Raw genomic sequence first — 20,205 nt, 5'->3', positions numbered from 1 at the left:
CTAAACCTCCCCTGATGTCACCTGAGGCTGTTTCCTCTTTCCCTCTCCCTTGTGCCCTGCCACCCCCAGCTTCACCTTCCTGTCAGGGAGTTGGAGAGTGAGAAGGTCCCCCCTGAGCCTCCTTTTCTCCAGGCTGAGCCCCCCCAGCTCCCTCAACTGCTTCTCATCAGACTTGTGCTCCAGACCCTTCCCCAGCTCCGTTCCCTTCTCTGGACACACTCCAGCCCCTCAAGGTCCTTATTGTCATGAAGGGCCCCAAAACTGCCCCTGGGATTTGAGGTGTGACCCCACCAGTGCCCAGCACAGGGGACAGTCACTGCCTTGGGCCCACTGCCACACCATGGCTGGTACAGCCCAGGTGCCCTTGGCCTTCCTGCCCACCTGGGCACACCTGGGGTCACGTTCAGCTGCTGTCACCCCTTGGGCCTTTTCTGTGGGAACACTTTCCAGCTGCTCTTCCCTGTGCCTGGAGCTGCAGGGGGTTGTTGTGACCCAAACTCAGGACTGTTGGACCTTGTGGTGCAGTTATGGGGGTTCTTCAGAAATGGGCAGGTAGAGATGTTCCAGATTATGTTGCTGTTATGCAGAGACACCTTTCAGACATGCCTTGTACCTGGGGTAGTGTTGTCTGAGCTAAACCTGACAGTGTCCTGATGTAATCGCTCTGAGATGTCACCTTCAGGATTCCTTACTGGGATCATTTAAATGGGTTTTTTTAAGAAAAAGTAGCACAATGGAGCGTTTTCTTGTCAGTGTTGAAAATAAAGGTTAATATTTGGGGGCAGTGCAGTGAAGTCAGTCATTTTCCAAGAATATCTTAACATGGTTGGATGTGCAAGTCACAGAAAACAGTGTTGCTGCTTTTTTGAGAGAAAATGTTGGATGGTTCTTTCATGCTTTTTTTCTGAAAACTTATAAAATGCTAACATTTTATTTCCAACCTTACTTAACTGGTAATTCCCAGTTAGGGTTTTTTTGACCACGTGTTCTCACAGCGTTGTTTGTTACTGTAAGTCCTCAATAATGTTTCAAATCCTACACCAAAAATTCAGACTGGTGTTTTTGGACAGCATGAATATTTTTTAAAATAACTTCCTGAGATCTATATCAGCTTTAAATGTGCTTTGGCTGTCTAAAAGCATATTACTCTAGTTCCATGTGGGCTGTTTTTCTCTTCTAAGTGCCCATATTTGCAGATCAATATTTAGTTAATCCTCATGTGCAGATAGTCCAGACAAACAAATATGTTTGTAATGGAGGAAAGAAAGAGGAAAGCAACAGGAACGATCGGTCAGGGCTGGGAGGAGACGAAGCAGGCTGGTGTTACCTCCCCTGAGCTGAGATCCACCTTACGGCTGGATCACATCTGTCCTGACCAGCTGAGGATGGATCTGAGAGCTGGATTGGGCTCCCATGATAACTGAATGCTTTTTGTTCACTGTAACATGTCATATTTCTCTGCTTTCTTTCATGCCAAAGGGTGAAATCAAAATCGCCGTTTCTATAGAAGATGAAGCCAACAAAGACCTGCCTCCTGCTGCTCTCCTGTATAGGCCAGTGCGTCAGTATGTTTACGGAGTCCTGTTTAGTTTGGCAGAAAGCAGAAAGAAAACTGAAAGGCTTGCTTTTAGAAAGAACAGACTTCCACCAGAATGTACGTACTGCAGAATCCACGCTCTTTATTCCCCTTGCCTTTGCTGTGGTTTCCCAACCACTCGTGCCATGATCTGAATGGGAATCGTTGCTGAGATTTCGTCAGAGGAGGGATTTCTGGCTTATTGGATCCCATGGCTAAGAGAAAAAGATGTTGCCAATTTGGAAGTTTATTTGCTGTCGTAGTTTAAAAACTATAAATATTGCCATTTCTAAGCAAGCTCCGGGGTTTGGTTTTGAACATGTCTGCTCAAGCTGCTGCCAGAGCTGCAGTGAGGAACGTCAGTTTGTGATGTCATTTCCAAGTGTATGGCTGGGCTGGATTTAGGAAACTCCTGTTCTCTGCACACACAGACAATCTGCCTGCTTGTTTCAAAAGCGAGAGGTACACAGGTTAAGTTATCATGCCTTCCCAAATGTGTCATTAAAGGTACCCCAGGGAAATCTGCAAGTCTCTCGTGCCTTTCAGATGTAAAACCTGATTTAAACCCCACAGAAAGTAGGTGTAATGCAAGCAAAGGTAGACCTGGGTGAGGACAGGCACCTTGCAAAGAGCCTTGTCAAATATCCTTTGGTTTGTTCAGAAGGGGATGGATGTTAATCATCTCAATAGTCTGGAAGTTATCTTTTTAAGTCTTCAGCTTCCAGGAATTACTGTCATTCCAGAAAACTCAACCTCCTTGTTCTAGAGTGTTTTTCTTATGATGATGCATGCAGGGAAATGGCTGAACTTTGCAGTGGCATTCAGTGCACAGCAGCACCACAAGTATTTCTATGTAGGAGTCTGCTGTCACTAGGCTAAATTTAAGAATCAGGTATTCAGAATGTATGAAATCATCATTCACAGGCTTCATGTGTAAAAGGATAAAAATAGGTATCAGTTGTAAACTTTATATCCATTCCCTGTGCTCTTTCCATTTGTAATTGTGGAATGCCTTTGTATGTTTGTAGTGAAGATGATAATCTCCCAGTGATGTTTGAAAAGCTGTTTATCTTTGCCAGTTATTATGTGGGAATCAGTATTTACCCTGCTTGAATAATACCTCAGCACACATACTCACAAACTGCTACATTCTTTAAACTCACACAGCGTAGTAGTATTTTGGGTTACGGGGTTATTTCAGGATTCCAATAGTGACGTTATTTGCATTCTTCATTTGTCCTCGTGAGACTCCTGTCCTTAAAAGTGTGCTACAGCATTTTCGTGGTGAACTGGCTGAGTGCTGGAGGTCTGCTTCAGGTTCTGTCTTGTAAACCTAGAATATCCCCGGTAGGCTAGTGGGGAAACCTAAATAATCTCTACTTTCTCTTCACGGATCCTGCTTTTCAGAGTTTATGCCTGGTTTAGGCTCAGCACGCTGCTGCTGACTTGGTTTAGTTACGGCAGCTCCGGCAAATCTTGCTGCAGGATGCATTCAGCTACTGACCTACTTCTAGCTTAGCACTGACCAAGCTCTTAAAAAAGCCAAAAAAAAAAAAAAAATTGAACATATGCCCAAATGTTCCTTGCTTCGCTGCAAAGCTGGCAGTGGCAGTAAAGATGGATTTGGGCCACGATGCCGGCGTGGGGTGTGAAAGGGCTCTGGTGCAGGGACGTGTCTATTTTGGTCACCTCTTTTACAAAGCTTCAAGACTTGGGCAGGCTGTGCAGGATGCAAGGAGAGAACGGTGTCTCAAACAGCAAGAGCAGATCGATTAGCCCTCTCTTAAGTTGTCTGAGGATTCAGGCTGTAATGAACTGGTGATGATGCTCATTCTGCTTCAGTGTCTAAATTATTTTGCTGCACTCAGAAATGAGTAAGTGCTGAAACACAGTAATGAAGACAATTAAGAGAAAATCTAGGAATTGAGAGATGTTAAGAGAATTAAGAAATCAGTTTCTAAAGAAATGTAAATTGTCCTTAAGGTTTATGTAGAGAGGTAATGAATATTAATATCTAAAATCCTGTCATCTTTGTTGTACAAACCGTAACACTGGCAGCTTAATAATAGTGCCTGAATAATTGGCAAGTATATTGCATGTGAGGGTTATATGAGGCTGTGAAAAATGCATAATAAACTGACACGTTGGGATTATTACTAAATATATAGATGGCAGAATAATGGATCTCCCATGAAACGGATCACTTCCTGTCTTCTAAACCGTTATTTTTTGTACAAAGTTGAAAAGGCAACAAGAAACAACAGAAGCAGCAGTCAGTGGGGGGTTCTTCAGAGATCAGTGTCTGCTAAGTGATGGCTTTGCTGTGCACAGCCTCATGTCTGCTCCCAGAGGACAGGAGGGGCTGGGTCACAGAGTGCCTGGTTGGGTTTGGCTGCCAAGGGCACGGCGCTGACTGTGCTGCCCTTCCTGAGGAGGAGCTGGAAATTCAGGGTCTCCCTTGCTCTGCTTGACAAGCCCTGGACCAGGTTATCTCCATGTTCTGAGAAATACATGTGTGTAGTGAAACCATCTGCCCTTTCTGCTCGGTGGCAAAACGCACAAGCTGTCAGAGCTCCTGGTTGGATCCCAGGGTTTGTTATTTTAAGCCCAGCCACCTTGTGTTGTGCTGTTCCCCATCACGGATGTACTCAGCCAGCGCTGGTGCTGCCAAGAGGAAAGCCGTGGCTCTTGGGCAGTAGCCCTTGTGCACAGTCAGGCGTGCTGAGCTCAAGCTGTGCTGTCAGTAAGGATTGCGAGGTTAAAAATGAGGCTTGATAACTGTGCGTTTGCCAGCTCGGCTGCTGGTGGCACCGGGCACCTCACGGCACAGAAACTGAGCAAAGGCCAGAACCACCCAGGCTGTGCTTGGCAGCCAGAGCTCTCCTGGGGTGCTGTGGTGCCTTCAGAGCCTCTGACAGCAGCGTTCCTCAGGCAGGTTACTGTCCTGCAGTTCATGCTGATGCTCGTGGCTTGGATTGGCCTTAGCGAGTCGTGAGGGCACTGTTCAAAGCAGAGTCCAGAGACGGTGTGGTGACCTGGGCCTGTGAGTATTCAGACGTGGTTTGATGTGAAAAACAGTATGATCAGCACGGTGACAGGGCTGAACACGCTGGTTTTAGTTGTAGCTGATGAAGTCTTGAGGACAGGCATTGCTCCTGTCCTGGTGGAAGTCACAGGAGGAAGGACCACACATCCCTCTGAGGACAGAGATTCGGGCAGCTGAGGCTGCAGTGAGTTTGGCAGCAGTCCCAGTACAGATTTGTCAAAGGTTTAAGAAATGCCCTGGAGAAGTAAGTAGATATGGACAAGTGCTGGATTAATCTCTTAGGTTAAATGCTAAATTTGGGTAAAGAGTACTACAGTTGCTTGTGGATGGATACAGTTGCAATTCCTCATCCCCATCACTCAGAGTTTACCAGGCCCCTAGACTGACCTCCATGTTAAACCTTCCCACAAAAGCATGGTTACCTCTGTCCAGCTCTGGGGTCCTCAGCACAGGGAGGGCATGGACCTGCTGGAGCAAGTCCAGAGGAGGCCATGAAGGTGCTCTGATGGCTGGAACACCTCTGCTATATGGAGATAGTCTGGGAGAACTGTTCAGCCTGGAGAAAGAAAGGCTCCAGGGAGATCTTGGAGCCCCTTCCAGTGCATAAAGGGGCTCCAGGAGAGCTGGAGAGGGACTTTGGGCAGAGGCCTGGAGAGACAGGACAAGGAAGAGTGGCTTGCCACTGCCAGAGGGCAGGATTAGATGGGATATTGGGAAGAAATTCTTCCCTGTGAGGGTGGGCAGGCCCTGGCACAGGTTGCCCAGAGAAGCTGTGGCTGCCCCTGGATCCCTGGAAGTGTCCAAGGCCAGGAGCAACCTGGGCTAATGGAAGGTGTAGCTGCCCATGGCAGGGACTTGGAATGAGATTATCTTTAAGATGACCTCAGACTATTCTAGAATTCTTGGATATTGTTATCATTGTTTAGCAAAACAAAAAAACCAGTGTGGATCTCTAGCGTGACCTCTGGAGGCAGCATGTGACTGGGAGCAAGCTGAGGTACTCCTGCTGTGGCCTTAACCTTAACCTCACAGGCCTTGGAAGTTCTCATCCCCAGATTAAAAGCTTAGAACCAGATTTGATTGTTAAAACATAGGATAGAAAACTTGGACATAAAACATTCCCTTCTTCTAAGCTTGAGGTCTGTAAGTGTTATGTATGAGTAAAAGAAACAGCAGTGGAACACTGGTGGTGGGTACAGTTTTGCTTTTGGTATCTAAAACAATTGCAAGAGGATTTGAAAGCCTACATAAAATACATGCTTTTATTTGCTTGTGTTTGCTGTTCCAGGCCTAAGCAAGCAGAGAAACCCAGTGATGAGCTGTACCCCAGTGATGGGGTAGCTCTGCTGCCTGTTAGAGCCCATCTTCAGAGTGTGTATAAAACCTGGGAGAAACCAAAATAGAACATGATTTCATAGTGAGGCTACCAACTAAATATATCAGAATGTTTGTTTACATTGCTGCATGTGATCTTTGTAAAACTGCCCTGGGCTCTGTCAAGGGTAACTACAGTACTAGGCTGGGTTTATTCCCAACGAGCATGAGAGAGCTTTGGGATGTTTTGGAGGTCCTTCCTTTAATCCTGACTGTCACCTCTGCCCTTGGCTATAGAGTCCCCTGTAAGGCTGCAGCCTGATTGCTGAAGGGGGCTTTGTAGCCGTCAGACCTGTGCTGGCAGCAGCAGGACACGCTCCTCGGTCTGTGCCCAGCGGATTTCCCGCAGAAAGAGCCGGTCTGTGCTCCTGCAGGGAATCTCCCCAGGCTGTAACCTGAGCCTGCGCTAACAAGCTCCTCGAATCTTTCCACACCACATAGCTGGGCTCGGAGTTAGAAGGGTGCAGACACATTGGGAGCTGTGTCAGGCTCGGGGTCGCTCCAAGGCCAAAGGTATCGTGTCTCAGCCTTGACTTGAGCTTGTGTTCTGTTCTAGTTGCCTTCTAGTGGAAAAAGGGAGATGATTTAGCAGCCACATAGAGTGAACTGTGCTTGTTCTGATGGGTGTGAAAGGGAGCCCAGGCAAAACCCACTAACCTCTTCATAGAAAGCAGTGCAATGAATGGGAAGAGTTCAGTAAAGTTACATTTTATAAAATGTTTAGACAAAAAAAACCCAAACCCACCCATATTTGAGATCTCATTCCATTGCAGTAGTTGAACAACTACAGACAAATATAATATCAGGATTAAATCTGATTCAAGTAAAATCACTAGGATCATATTGCTCTTAAAAGAGAACACATGGAATGTATTTGTGTTTAGGTACTATTGTTATCACTTTAGGCTTTTGATCCATGACACAGATATTTTAGGGGAAAATTGCATTTTCAAGTTAGAATCACAGAATGGTTTAAGTTGGAAGGGACCTTAAAGACCATCCAGTGCCAGCCCCCTGCCATGTGCAGGGTCACCTTCACTAGACTAGGTTGCTTCCAGGCCCTGTCCAGCGCTTCCAGGGATGGGGAAATTGTGCTGTTTGCTTTAGAAAAATATATGTAGTTCCTTTATGTTGTGTATTCATTTGAAAATATTAGCATAACATTCCTAGTGAACACCTGTCTGTATGCACTGAATTTGTAAGTGATCACAATTAAAAGGTGGTTCATGCAGGGTTTGAATTACCATTGTGGCAGTATAATCCAGCAGACTGGTACCTATTGCAGTCTCAGAGGGATGCTTTTTGGATCCAAATCTCCTGCATATGAAGTTTGAAATAAGTGCTGAACTATGAAATAAACTCAGCCCGGTTTCCTTCTGCTGTTGCCTTTCTGCAGTTTCACCGGTGATAATTAAGGAATGGGCTGCTTACAAAGGCAAATCTCCTCAGACCCCTGAGCTGGTGGAAGCCCTGGCCTTCAGGGAGTGGACCTGTCCCAACCTGAAGAAGCTGTGGCTGGGCAAAGCCGTGGAAGACAAGAACCGACGGATGAGGGCGTTTCTGGCCTGTATGCGATCAGACACACCAGCAATGCTCAACCCAACTAACGTGCCCACTCATCTTATGGTGCTCTGCTGTGTGCTAAGGTCAGTGGCACCTCCAGGAAAGTTTTACTGTGGAATCTCTGGAGAAAGTGTTAATTCCTGTTTGCAGTGTCAGTAGGAGTGGGGGGTTTGGTTTGGCTGTAGAAAAGCGTGTTGTGTAGTCACTGGTTCTGTTCAGTCTCTTGAGGATTGAAGGGAAGAGGAAAAAGATCTTGTGTTGCAAAGAGGCTGATGTAGCATTTGAATTAGTTTTCCCTTGCTATACTCGAGGCTTCAGCTTACTGAAAAATAATATTTGGGGCCTCAGAGGCCCTCGGTGTGGGTGAAGTTGCACAGCAGAAGAGGGAGTTCTTCAGAGAACAGCTGCATAGCAGCTTATCAGGATGTGAAGCTCATGTGATGATGCTCTTCTGTCTTTGGTGTGTGAGGCTCCCTGGGTTAGAATTGCTCATCCAGTTGAGGTGATGATAATCAACAGTAGAAGTGTTAGTTCTGTACTTGAGCCTTCCAAAGAGAAAGTCACAAGGTCCAAAACCCTGATGTGTTTAATTTTCAGATTGAAAACTGAGGAACTGGGAGGCGCTTACCTTTGGGGTAATTATTCAGCACAACTAGCTCATAATTCTGGCAGAATCCAAGGGTAGCACGTTGTATATGAAAAAATATAAACCATTTCTGAGAGTGATAAATGTAAATTTTGTCTTTGGTCCCGTTGAACTTCATTTTGCCTTTTGAGCATCGAAACTCCTTTGCTTCTCCTTCTAGAATAGTTAGTATGCAGAAAAAGCAACCCAAGTGGTAAAGCCCCTCATTTCATTGGGACAGCGTGTTTCTCTCCTGTCACATGTTCTGTGTATACACTGGTGATTTCTGATCACATAAAATCCCTCTTGTGTACCCAGTCAGAGGCTGCTGAGTCAGGTTGTCCTTCCCTGCAGGTACATGGTACAGTGGCCGGGGGTTCGCATTCTGCGCCGCCAGGAACTGGATGCTTTCCTTGCCCAAGCATTGTCTCCAAAGCTCTATGAACCTGACCAGCTTCAGGAACTCAAGGTAGAATTCTCAACTACATAACTTCCATGATTTCAGAAATTTATTCCCAGCTGCTCTGAGAATTAGCTGCAGTGGCTGATGTGTACGTGCTTGTCTCACTGAAAGTCTTGCACAATCACCTGTACTTTTCAAAATGTTAATCTGACTGGTTTACAGTGTGGTGGAGATTGATGATCTGTTCTGTTTCATTGAGTGCATAGGTAACTGCAGAACCTCTTCTCACAATTTCTAAAGTTTGTGTCTTGGAAACAAATGTGCTTCCACTGAAAAGATACAGAAAAAGAAAGGTTTCTTCCCCATGTGGCTGTTTTTAAATACTAACCTGGGAATTTTCTCATGATTCAGCACTCCAAAGATTTTTGCAGCTAGGCACAGGAATGGAGAGAGACTTCTACATAATCTTGAGTGAAAAAATGCAGGGGAAAGAAGTAAAACATTTTATGAATACTCATAGAATTGTAAAAACATTATTTTGAGGATTTAAAAAGTTAAAATCTCAAAGGTTTAATTTTTTTTTCTAATACACTGGCATTCCATGAGGTAAATACTACTGGCTAACTCATAGTTAGTGTGGTATCCTTGTTGTAAATACAGAAGGTAAAGCAGCAAGGAGGAGGTGGCACTTGTTTCCCAAGTGGATACAAGCAGCAATTCTATCACCCCTCTTCTCAGGAGAAACAGCAATGAAGCTCACACATATTCCAGCTCTTAAGCTTTTCCAAGGTATATTTTGTCACTGATACCAGGTCTGCGAGAGGTTTCCTCAAAGCCAGCAAGTAGTATTTCTCTTCTGTGGGTGACAAGTGGAATCTGAGTTGGGTTCCTGCCTGTAGCACCCTGACAAGGACTTCTCAGCCTTAATCCGTACAACCAAATCAATCTGCTCGTGGAAGCTCAGCACTTAAACGTAAAAGTATTAGTCAGTGCAAGGGGAAGCAAACCAAATCCACTACAAAACCTGTTTGAACTTGTCACACAGCAAGTAGAGAATTCACATATTAGCAAGTGTAGTGGCAGAGTTAAGAGAAAGCAAAAACCCTCTTCCTTTATACCAAAAGATGAATGTCAACAGAAGAATAATAGTACAATCCATCAGAAAGACATTTATTTGTCCTGTCCCTCATTGCTGAGAAAGATGTGAAGCACAGTGAACACCCCACGGGTTTGTGCACAGCCACTTGTTTGCTGCAGCACTTGGGACAGTATTGCTGCTGACATGGATCAGAACCTTATTATGGCCCCTGAGAACAGTGGTTTTGAGCACTGCTTGTGGCTAATTCCTTAAAAGCAGCCTAACCATAGTTCCTGTTTGTCAGGAGAGTTGTTCAGGTGTGTGCTGGAGCTCCTTTTCAGAGTGTGTACTGGACAGCTCATCTGAGGGGACAAGCGCAGCACTTGGCAGAGTGTAGCAGAGTCCTCCAAAGCCTCATGAGAGGGTGGTTCAAGGCACCTGCCCCAAAATCTCCTGAAGCTGAGTAATTGTACCTGTGGGTATCAGCAGAAATTCTACTGGCAGTTTTGTAGGCCTGGCTGGATGCATCAAAGAGTAGCTGTGCATCAGCCACTTGATGTGCCATGTCCATTCTCCAAACACAACACAACAAACGAATCACAGAATCACAGAGTGGTTTGGGTTGGGAGGGACCTTAAAGCTCATCCAGTTCCACCCCTGCCATGGGCAGGGACACCTTCCACTGTCCAAGGTTGCTCCAACCTGACCTTGGACACTTCCAGGGATGGTGAGCCCACAACCTAAAGAACATCTAGGAGTAGAGATTTTGGCAGAGGTATCTGTAATTATAGAGTCATCAAAGTCTCACCTCTCTTTAAGATCTGATGCAAAGAGGATGAAACTCACTGTGAAAATTGCTGGTCTTAGAGACCTAAAAAAGGAATTCACAGAGAAAATATTCTTTCCATCCCAACACAAAACAAATGACTAGCGATAGACAGCTGACAATATTTTGGTTTAATAGACGTTGTTTTATTTTTCAATCACAAAGTAATGCAGATAACTTCTATAAGTTATGTTGGTTAGCTGGAAGATGCAATATTTCCTCAGGGTTGTTAGCTATCTTCACATGAAGCTACTTGTGAATACAGACAGAAAGAACAGCTGAGTTTGAACCCAGCTGTCTGCAAAATGAGCTTGATAGTCTTGAGGCCCTTAAAGGTTGCTTATGCATAAGGAAAGTAATGGAGTTTAATTTTAAAGTTTAATACCAAGGTCTTGAAAATGTTCCCAAGAAAGGGCTGATATTTTGAGAAGTATTTCAGAGAACACCAGTAGTGATATTTTCTTATGCCAGAGCTAAAAATACACTTGCTGCAAGCCAATCCTTTTTTTCTTCTACCATCAGCTATTATTCACCATTTAATTTTACCTTTGTGTCTCTATCCTGCATCCTAAATAAAACTGTTGTATGCATAAACACTGCCTTGTTAATAAGAGTTGTGTTCTCACAGCAAAATCTTGAATCAAGCTAATAGAAAATCCATTATAAAGGAGTTGTAAAGGAAATGGGAAGAGAAATGGAATGCTGGCATTGAGCTCATTCCTGAAATGCTCTTCAGCACATCTCAGAAGCACATAATTAATTTGGAATAAAATTTTTAATGAAGTTTTCTACTGCTAATTTCTTATAAGTGTCTGTAGAAATAGTTTCTTGCACTTTGTTGAGAAAACAGAGGGGTTTGGGTTTATCTCTGGCCTCCAGAGTGGATGGATGGAACCACAGGCTTCCTGAGGATTGCAGCTCTGCATGCACAGGCGAGAGGTTCTGGTGCACTCTTCTACTCCAGCATGTGAAGAGTCTGGATGACCTTTTAAGATCCCTCTGTTTGCAAGAGTTTTGCAAAGAATGTAACTGTTGGAATAGCTTTGAATTACATTTCATGACGATCTTACTGACTTTCCCATGTTTTCCAACAGATTGAGAATCTGGACCCCCGTGGAATCCAGCTGTCTGCTCTGTTTATGAGCGGGGTGGACATGGCTCTTTTTGCCAACGACGCTTGCGGGCAGCCGATTCCATGGGAGCACTGCTGTCCCTGGATGTATTTTGATGGGAAATTATTCCAGACCAAGCTCATCAAAGCAAGCCGGGAGAAAGTTCCGCTCATCGACCTCTGTGATGGTCAGGTGTGTAGTTCAGCAGGGTGAGGGAGTGCTCCTTGTGCCCAGAAGGGTTGGACGGGGTGGGTTTATTATCGTTTACGTCACGTGTCACGTCTCTGCTTTTAAAGGAAAATACAAAGTAAATGGCTAATGGGTGGTTTTTTGCTTTTAATCCCTTATCTCTCAATGATTGGGATGGCATTTGGGCAGATTTAGAAGAAGAGGCATCAACTTAAAATTCATTTTTTTTCTCTCTGGAAACTGAAACTTAAATGCCACGGTGAGTGGCCGAGTTGGAAACACTCTGCTCATTTGTTCAAGTCCTGCCTTTTTGGGTCAGGCTGTCCCAGAGGACTAAGCTGCACTGGGTTTACAGTGAAAGGAAACTGGTGGTTCCTAACTGATTTTACAGACTGTGAAGTAATTCTTGAGGTCCTTTAGCTTTTCACATTTCTTACAATCTTAAAATACAGATGTAGGAGTTTTTTGTTGTATCTAAATCGTACAAAATTATTATTTAACTGTAAAATAAAAAAACTGATAAAAATCAACGGTTCAGTGTATGACCAAAACTTTTTTAATTTTAATTTTTTGGGAGGTATGAAATCATATCCCTCCTTATTTCTGACTTGAGGGAAGTTGATCTTAGCTTGGCTACTGATGGTGGCTGTGGTCCCTCTCAGGCTTGTAACCCTCCAGGCGTGTTTCAGCCTGTCTGCACAGACTCTGGTTTGCAGTCCAGGTGTAGGATGATGATTCTGTCTCTGTTCTTCTATGATTTTGCTTTCTTCTTTGTTTTGTAAATGCAGTTTTATACAATCGAAACGAGAATTTTAATATCCCTCTGTGACCTTCTCTTTATTCCTAGGCTGAGCAGGCAGCCAAGGTTGAAAAGATGCGTCAGAGCATCCTAGAAGGATTAAATTTCTCCAGGCAGAACCATCCTCTCCCTTTCCCACCTCCACCTGCCATGCCTTTCTATCCAGCTTCTATGTATCCTCGACACTTTGGGCCAGTCCCACCACCTCAGGGCAGGGGGAGAGGCTTTGCTGGTAAGTGATGGGACAGCGGTGCCACACACGTTACCTTACCTTGCACACTCCCAGAACTACAAACCCGTTTCCCTGTTCAGTTTCACAGAGAAAACACAGAAAAGCTTGTGTTGGCAGGTGCCAAGGACTGTATTTTGGCGTAACTTTTATCAGCCATAGCCCAGTGATGCGGAATGTGCGTGTTTCCATCAGGATTTCAGTAACTGTGCCAGATCAAAATATTTTTACTGCTATTGTAGAGCTAGAAAAAAGAGGAATGGATGGACGCTGGGTGTTATGAAAATCATGACTCTGACTTGCACAGTACATTGCTTCAAAATGTTTATAAATTAATGGACACGGTTTAACTGTCAGGGTTGGACAGCCTTTCACCCTCCCCACCCCTCTGTGTTTTGCTACAGTCATTTAACCATTGGCACCCTCGAGTGTAAATACTGACACAACCATTCCTAGAATTGCTCCCTTCCTCAGAGTCTCTCTGTCCCAAGGCCCATCGGTGTATGGATATGGACAAAGGCATTCCTGGGGTGCCACGACTGTAGCCACCAGAGCTCACTGCCAACAAACTGCCCCAAGCCTTTACAACACCTCAGAAATTGGGATCCCGTTGCAAGCCCAGGGTCAAGGCGTGCTCTTTGGCCAAGGGACACGGTGCTGGCTGAGGCAGCAGGACAGCTTTGGCCAGCCTCCCTCGGTGTGGTGGTGCAGCATCACCCACAGGAGCCCGCGGGAGCGCCGCCCTCCTGCCTGGCTCCGGAAGGGTGGAAGGAGGCAGCAACCTCCCTGCTGGGGCCTTCCCAGATGCCTGGCCCCCTCACAGCTTTTCCCCTGTCTTTCTTTACCCTGGGTCTAACAGGAGTCTATGGCTTCGGAGGCCCTTATGGGGAAACAGTAGCCACAGGCGCTTACCGGGCCTTCCGGGTGGCGGCAGCGGCAGGACACTCCGGAGCCTTCTCTGGCAATGACAGCAACAGGACTAGCAAGTTTCAGGGCGGTAATTATACCCCAAACCCTTTTCTTAGAGCTTCTGGCAACGGCTTCCCTCCACTGTACGGTTTGGTCTGAGGCTTTCCTTCTGACTCCCTGTCTCCCTAACTGTCTCAGCTTCCCTCTCCAGAGCCTGCTGTCCGCTCTGCTCTACGTCCCTGCCGCCAGCCTCCCCTCACGCCTAGAAACCCTCCTCCGAGTCAGGAGAGCCCGGAAACCCAACGGGGTGGGCTGGCTCCTGTGCCCAAAAGGCAAGGGGGGATCTGTAACCCGCTGGACTCTGCCTCACCCTATTAACAGGCATTTTCCAAACTCTGAGAGCAGTTGAGCTTTTTGCAGAAACGCAGTGTAGACATGACTGACTTCACTGTTACTGCTGATCCCTTCCCTGCTGGCATCAGAGCTGGCATGGACACAGGAGTGGGATTTAGTTCCCCTACCAGTGTGCCCGTTGCTTAGCTCCCGTGTGAGGTGGGATGATGGAAACCTGTTGATTCCAATCCCCCATTCAGGGTAATTTTTTCCTATTTATTTAGCTGTTCTTTCTGGCCTCTAAGCTTTTATCCTAAGAGCAAACATACCTCTAATGCTTCATGTGTGAATAACTCTGCCCCTGCAAACCATCTGCATTTCGAGCTGAAGGACTTGCACAGGGAAGTAGGAACCCTCTGGATGTAATCAGTAGTGTAGTTCCCAGCCTATTAACATTTGGAGACTAATTGTGGCTGCATAAATGCTGTGGTTTGTAACCCTTTTGGTGCTGATGGTCTTACCAGTAACATCTGGCTCAGTCCCACTTACATGGATTTCTTAAAATACATGTTATACCCCAGAGTTGAATTTTAAGGGCAAAACGCCGGTATTAAGATATAAGCAACTTGAACAGCAGCTACAGTTGCATTTTAGACTGCAATTTTAGCTGCTTTCTTGGAAGGGGAAGGATAAACCCACCTTCTACACTGAGATCAATTTAAATGCTACATTTTTATAACAACTTAGTACAGCTAATCCTACCTAGTAAATTCTTTACTGCAAATATAATCTGTGTGGTTTATGCTGATACTTGGTGTTGGCTAAAAAGTGCCTTGAACCTGCAAGAATTACTTCTTCATTGGGAGTGCAGGAAAGAAAACAATCTTCAACAAGCTTGTAAAGTTCCCCTTGTTTCTTGAGGCTTATCTCAAGTATATTTGTAATCACTGAAACTGAAGCACTCATATGAGTTAATTTTTCTTTTCAGAATTCATATCTGTTTTTAAAAAAATGGTGGTGGGGGAACAGATTCTTGGAGTTCTAACACTTCTGAAATACCACAAAATGAGCAACAGTCTCACAGTGTCCGTAGGGGAAATGGGATATGTGGTGAAATCTGGGCAAAGCAGCTTTCCATTCATTTGGAACTTTTACTGTGATGATTGTGAAGATCAAGGTTTGGTTTTGCTTTTATGTGCAGGAGTCCAACCTATTCCTTCTCAGGGAGGGAAACTTGAAATTGCCGGCACTGTAGTCGGCCATTGGGCTGGAAGCAGACGTGGACGAGGGGGGAGAGGGCCATTTCCTCTGCAGGTGGTGTCCGTGGGAGGACCAGCCAGAGGGTAAGTGCCAGCCTGGCAACGTGCTTCTCACGTGGGATTTAATGACTGGGGGAAACAAGGAAAGCAGGGAAAAGTAGAGACTGCATATGACACGTTTTAGGACACCTGAGGTCAACTATACCTGCTGAATATTCAAGAAAAGCATTGACATTCCTTTTAAATTTTTTTTAATCAGTTATTCAGGTAGGTATAAGCATCTATGTGCAAATAAAATTCATGCTCAGTCTGAGACAGAGATATACACGCACAGAGGTTTGTTTTGCATGAGGAAATGAGTGAGGGGCTTTCTCTTCCCTGAAATCAATAAACACATTACATTCAATTCCCTTCTGTTTCATGGCAGGACATTTTCTAAGAACTATGATAACATTTTTAATAACTACATTGTGTAATTCTTCTGTGAAGCAGAAATCACCTGAAGGACACTTCTAGGGTTAATAGTTCTCTGTTACAGTCATGGTGGGAGTTGTGCTTAAAAGAATATTAATTTCTTCAGCTCTACCACTTCATTGAACTACAGCTGAAGTTACAGGGGCACAACAGGTCTGAGAAACAAGTACTTTATTAAAGAAATATCTAGTCCATTACTTTTAAGATTATGTTTTTTCCATAGGTTTGCTGGTTCTGTGCCTTTGAGAACTCTTACCTTTAATTAACGTTCTCCATTACAGGAGGCAATTCCAGAGTAACATGATTCAGATATTATATTTGTCTCTGTTAGGAATGGAGTAAAGTTGGTGTGTTTGTGTCACCCTGAGCTAGGGAACTGCAGTCTGAAGGACTAAGTCTGCACTGCATGAATTCCTCTCTCTGTTAATGTACTCGAATGTGCACTATAAAGCTTCATGCTGGGGTCAGCCAGAGCTGTTGGAATGCTTGTCTTGTTGGGCTGAGTGAGGAGATGGGTTGATCTGAAGCCCTGGGAGAATGGAGCAGCTGCGGGGAGGGGGGGAGGCAGGAGCAGCAGAAATGAAGATGAGCAGGTTCATCAACAGCACACAGCATTGATGTGAGAGCAAGGCTGACCTTTGAGGACACTTAATTCTCTAGAATGAGATTTAGTTGCCAAAACAAAAGCACTGAGTGTTGTTTTAGTTGTTTCAGACAACTATCAGGTGCCTGTGTGGGCTTCATGGGGCTCCTGTGCTGCTCCAGAGCAGCAGCTGGAGACAGTGGGAATGAGCGAAGGTGAGGAGGCACGAGGCTCTTTTGGGTATCAGTGGACAAAACAACCTTTTTCACCAGTGAAATGGGGTTACTGAGAGGTGATCAGTTCTATTTTTCACGAGGATGCATGAACAGGAGAGCGGCCTCCTGACCTGCACTCTGTGGGAGAGGCCTCTGTCTGCCAGAGCACCCCGAGGGGGGTCTGGGGCACCCTCAGGCTCAGAGCTGCCTTACATTGACACACACATGCAGGATAGAAGTTCCTCCATCTCCTGAAGAGGGCTGTGCCCGCTGCCCTGGGGAGCCTGTTCTGTGCCCAACCACCCTCTGGGGGAAGAACCTTTCCCTGAGATCCAGCCTAAACTTCCAGGCGCTTCAACAACTGGAGTCCTTGCTGGCAGAGGTTGTTTCCTACCAAAGATCAGGGCTAGGAAACAGCACAGCAGGTTGTCTCAGTTGATTGCCCAGTCCTGCACACTTGTATTCCACTTTTATCTGTTCCAGTAGAGGGATTGAGTCAGGCTTGTTCACCCCATTGTCTCACGTCTCTGCAACACTGAGCTCAGATGTTCTTATTGTGTAAAATTACACCAGCTGTTTAGTATTGGCTTGGACCCAGCAATGTATTCTCTGTGATTTCCTGAGGGGGAAAAGTCTTGCTCAGCTCCTTAAAGGGCACACTTTCACCTTGTACAAAGAGAGCCAGTGGGCAGGGTGAGGAAGGAAGGCAGTGAGGGTGACTCACATGCAAACCACAGCTTTTCCCTCTTCATTCTCTGCTCTTGCAGAATTTAGTTTCTTAGTGCCCAATGTGGGCATTCACAGCGTGTGTGAAGAGACAGGGGGGCACAGGCCAGTGTCACGTGGGGACCTGCTGGAATCAGGCAGCGGATCCAGAGGAAACACAGAGCAATGCCACACTTCTAGAGCAATCCAATATTTCTAGTAAAGAAAACAAAAGGCATTTTTAGGGGAGTGGTATCCTTGGCATAATGATGGGGAAGTTGAGTTGCTACAGTTGATGGGACTAAAACACTTTTAGCTGAATCATGGAATCGTGATGGTTGGAAAAGACCTCTGGGATTGTCACATCCAGCCACCAACCCAACACCACCACCATGTTCACCACTGAACCGTGTCCCCAGGTGCCACAAACACATTTTTTTGAACACTTCTAGTGGTGACTCCAGCACTGCTCTGGGCAGCCTGTGCCAGGGCTTCACAACCCTTTCCATCAAGAAATTGTTCCTGATATGTAATCTAAACCTTCCCTGGCCCAACTTGAGGCCAAAGGGGAGAAAGTTTGTTTTGATCTGATCTAATCTGTACTCAATCACACCAAAAATCACCACCCAGTGTGTCCAAGTTGAGAGCCTCCACAGGAAAGCATCCCAGCTTATCAATTGCCACACGCCAGATATGGATGAAACTCCTTTATTCCCTCAGTTTCTTAGAAAATTTTGTATTCTCCCATCAAAAACAAAGCAGTTTTGTGTTTTGCCTCACTTTCTTTTATCAAATCCTGTCTGTCTCATGCGTTTATATGGGGTAAGTGTTACTAAATGGGGAAAATGGCCTTCTAAGTGGTTCAAATTGCTATTTTTGTAAGGTGAAAGTATTTTGAGCTCTGGTTTTAAAGTGCTGTGAGGATAATTTGGCACTTGGATAATGTTTTGTAGAGCTTGAAAGTATCATTCATTGTTTTTCTAGAAAGGAAATACAGAAAAAGGCATTTTATCACTCCAAACCCGAAAGGTTTGTTGGGTTTGGTACACTTGGGAGCAGTAGAACCCTGTGATTCAGAATTAATCATCTTGCTTCTCTAAAGACATGTGCTTAAGGAAGTAAAGACAGTAAAGCTAGGGAAAAAGATATTCCAGCAAAATGAGATGTAAAAGAAGAGTTGTAAACAAAGCTCTGATGTGTGATTGTTTTGTCCTCTCTCCCCCACCGCTGCAGGCGTCCCAGAGGAGTTATCTCCACTCCGGTGATAAGAACTTTCGGAAGAGGCGGAAGGTACTATGGGCGAGGTTATAAAAGCCAGGGAGCAATTCAGGTAATGAAACCAAGTGCCTGACTTGGCTCTGTGGGACAGGCTGGGCTGGGCTGGGCTCCAGACCAGCTCAAAGTGGCTGTGAGCTGTACCAGGACAAGCTGGTGTCACATCTCGCTTAAAGCGAACTTTGCTTCTAAAGACACACGTGGAAGAATGTACTTTGACATGAGTCCTGTGCCTACGCTGCTCGAACCAGTCGTGGGAGTAGAAGAAAATTTAGGAAAGTGGGAGAAATACAAAGCTGAAACAAATTAGCAGTTCTGTTCCCGCCCTCACTGTTCCCCAGTTCCTTTTCTGGGACCGTGGTCCAACCTCATGGAGGAAAGTTTGTAGCAGTGAAGGATCTTTGCTGCTGGAGGGCTCCAGATAAAAGAGCTGACTGTAAACTTCTTGGGAATAGCAGAGCAGCCCTTGCCCCATGAGCACACAGGTTCCTTTCTGGTGACAACCTGAGAGGCGTCCATGGATCACGACTTTTGTCTTTTCCATGGATCCTTCAAGTACAGCTGACTCGAGCTGCTGATCTCTGTGATCTCTGCCTGTTGCTTCAGGGTTCTGTTTTCTTCCCTTTTCCATCGTTCTGGCTGCTCTGCAGTTTGGACTGTGACAGAGGAATGAGTAGGAAATAGTTGGAAGAACTTCCACAATAAATATGTCATATGGACATGCCATTTGTCAGGGACACCTGAGAGTAGGGGGTGTTTGCAGGTGCCAGACAGTAAGAGAGAGAATGTTCTCCAGTAGATAGTGAAGCAACTCAACTTCCAGTAAAACTTCCTGGGTTTTAGGTGTAAAAATTCAGATACTTCACTTCCTAGTTAATTTTCTGTGTACACAGACTCTGTATATTTACAACTGTACCTATGGATCTGAAACTTTACATCTTTAAATAGAAGAGAAACCACTGTGTTAATGATAGAGTATCTAATTTCTGAGTACTTTAACCTTTGAAATAAAGGAAAGCCTGAAAAGTTCCTCCCAAATATTCCAGGCTTACTGTAGGTGTACGATGTGGAAGTGTAGTTCAGGTAGTACCTGCAGGTGTGTTGGCAAGTGCCATCAAGGTTGGATATTCACATTTTTATTAATGATGTGTAATTTGGATGGTAAATACTTGTGATCACAAGGACCTGTGTGCAAAATTATGCCTGGAGAAGAAAGATAAATGGCATTTTCTGTGGACTGGTCCTGAGCTCTCTGAATTCTGTGGTCATCAAGTCCCTCTAGTATGTTCCTTGTACAGGAAGAGGACAAAAGGTGATTTGAAATGCACGTGGCAGGGAGAACTTAGGAAACTTCACGTGTAGTGAGTAGACTCTGATGCCCAGTTCAGGCTGAGTGGTGCTGGTGTACCCTGAGCTCACAGCCCCAGGATTGAGGAGGGGTGTCTGTGGGGGGCCAGGCTCACCCCGAGTCACCCCCTCCCCAAGGGCTGGGAATGTGACCAAAATGAGCTGTTTGTATTCACCAAACACATCAGACCGGCCTTTTTTTTGTGCCAGCATGAGACCTTTCACTCTTGGTCTGTAAAGAAACAAAAGCATGTCTTGAGAACTGGGCGCAGTAACCCCTACAAA

The 20,205-nt window shown here is 45.3% G+C and overlaps 1 protein-coding gene and 1 long non-coding RNA gene across 6 annotated transcripts in view; one reads left to right on the top strand and one right to left on the bottom strand.

Annotated features, from left to right (window-relative positions):
- The window catches only part of LOC126647738 (uncharacterized), an 853,551-nt gene that overhangs the window by 239,559 nt on the left and 593,787 nt on the right, over nt 1–20,205 (bottom strand). The window lies entirely within an intron of this gene.
- FAM120A (family with sequence similarity 120A) overlaps nt 1–20,205 on the top strand; it is a 51,788-nt gene that overhangs the window by 28,709 nt on the left and 2,874 nt on the right. For 2 of the 3 annotated variants that reach the window (XM_050330234.1, XM_050330233.1), the window contains exons 10-17: nt 1,480–1,654; nt 7,393–7,642; nt 8,539–8,653; nt 11,586–11,795; nt 12,640–12,823; nt 13,680–13,817; nt 15,264–15,405; nt 18,532–18,628. In XM_050330234.1, the coding sequence (XP_050186191.1) occupies nt 1,480–1,654; nt 7,393–7,642; nt 8,539–8,653; nt 11,586–11,795; nt 12,640–12,823; nt 13,680–13,817; nt 15,264–15,405; nt 18,532–18,628 (1,311 nt within the window). The remainder of the gene's footprint in view (nt 1–1,479; nt 1,655–7,392; nt 7,643–8,538; nt 8,654–11,585; nt 11,796–12,639; nt 12,824–13,679; nt 13,818–15,263; nt 15,406–18,531; nt 18,629–20,205) is intronic. The other variant, XM_050330235.1, reaches the window with a different exon arrangement.

This window comes from Myiozetetes cayanensis, unplaced genomic scaffold, assembly GCF_022539395.1.
Source record: "Myiozetetes cayanensis isolate MyiCay16 unplaced genomic scaffold, myiCay2020 scf40, whole genome shotgun sequence".
Lineage (NCBI taxonomy): Eukaryota > Metazoa > Chordata > Aves > Passeriformes > Tyrannidae > Myiozetetes > Myiozetetes cayanensis.
This window is presented reverse-complemented; position numbering and strand designations above follow the sequence as displayed.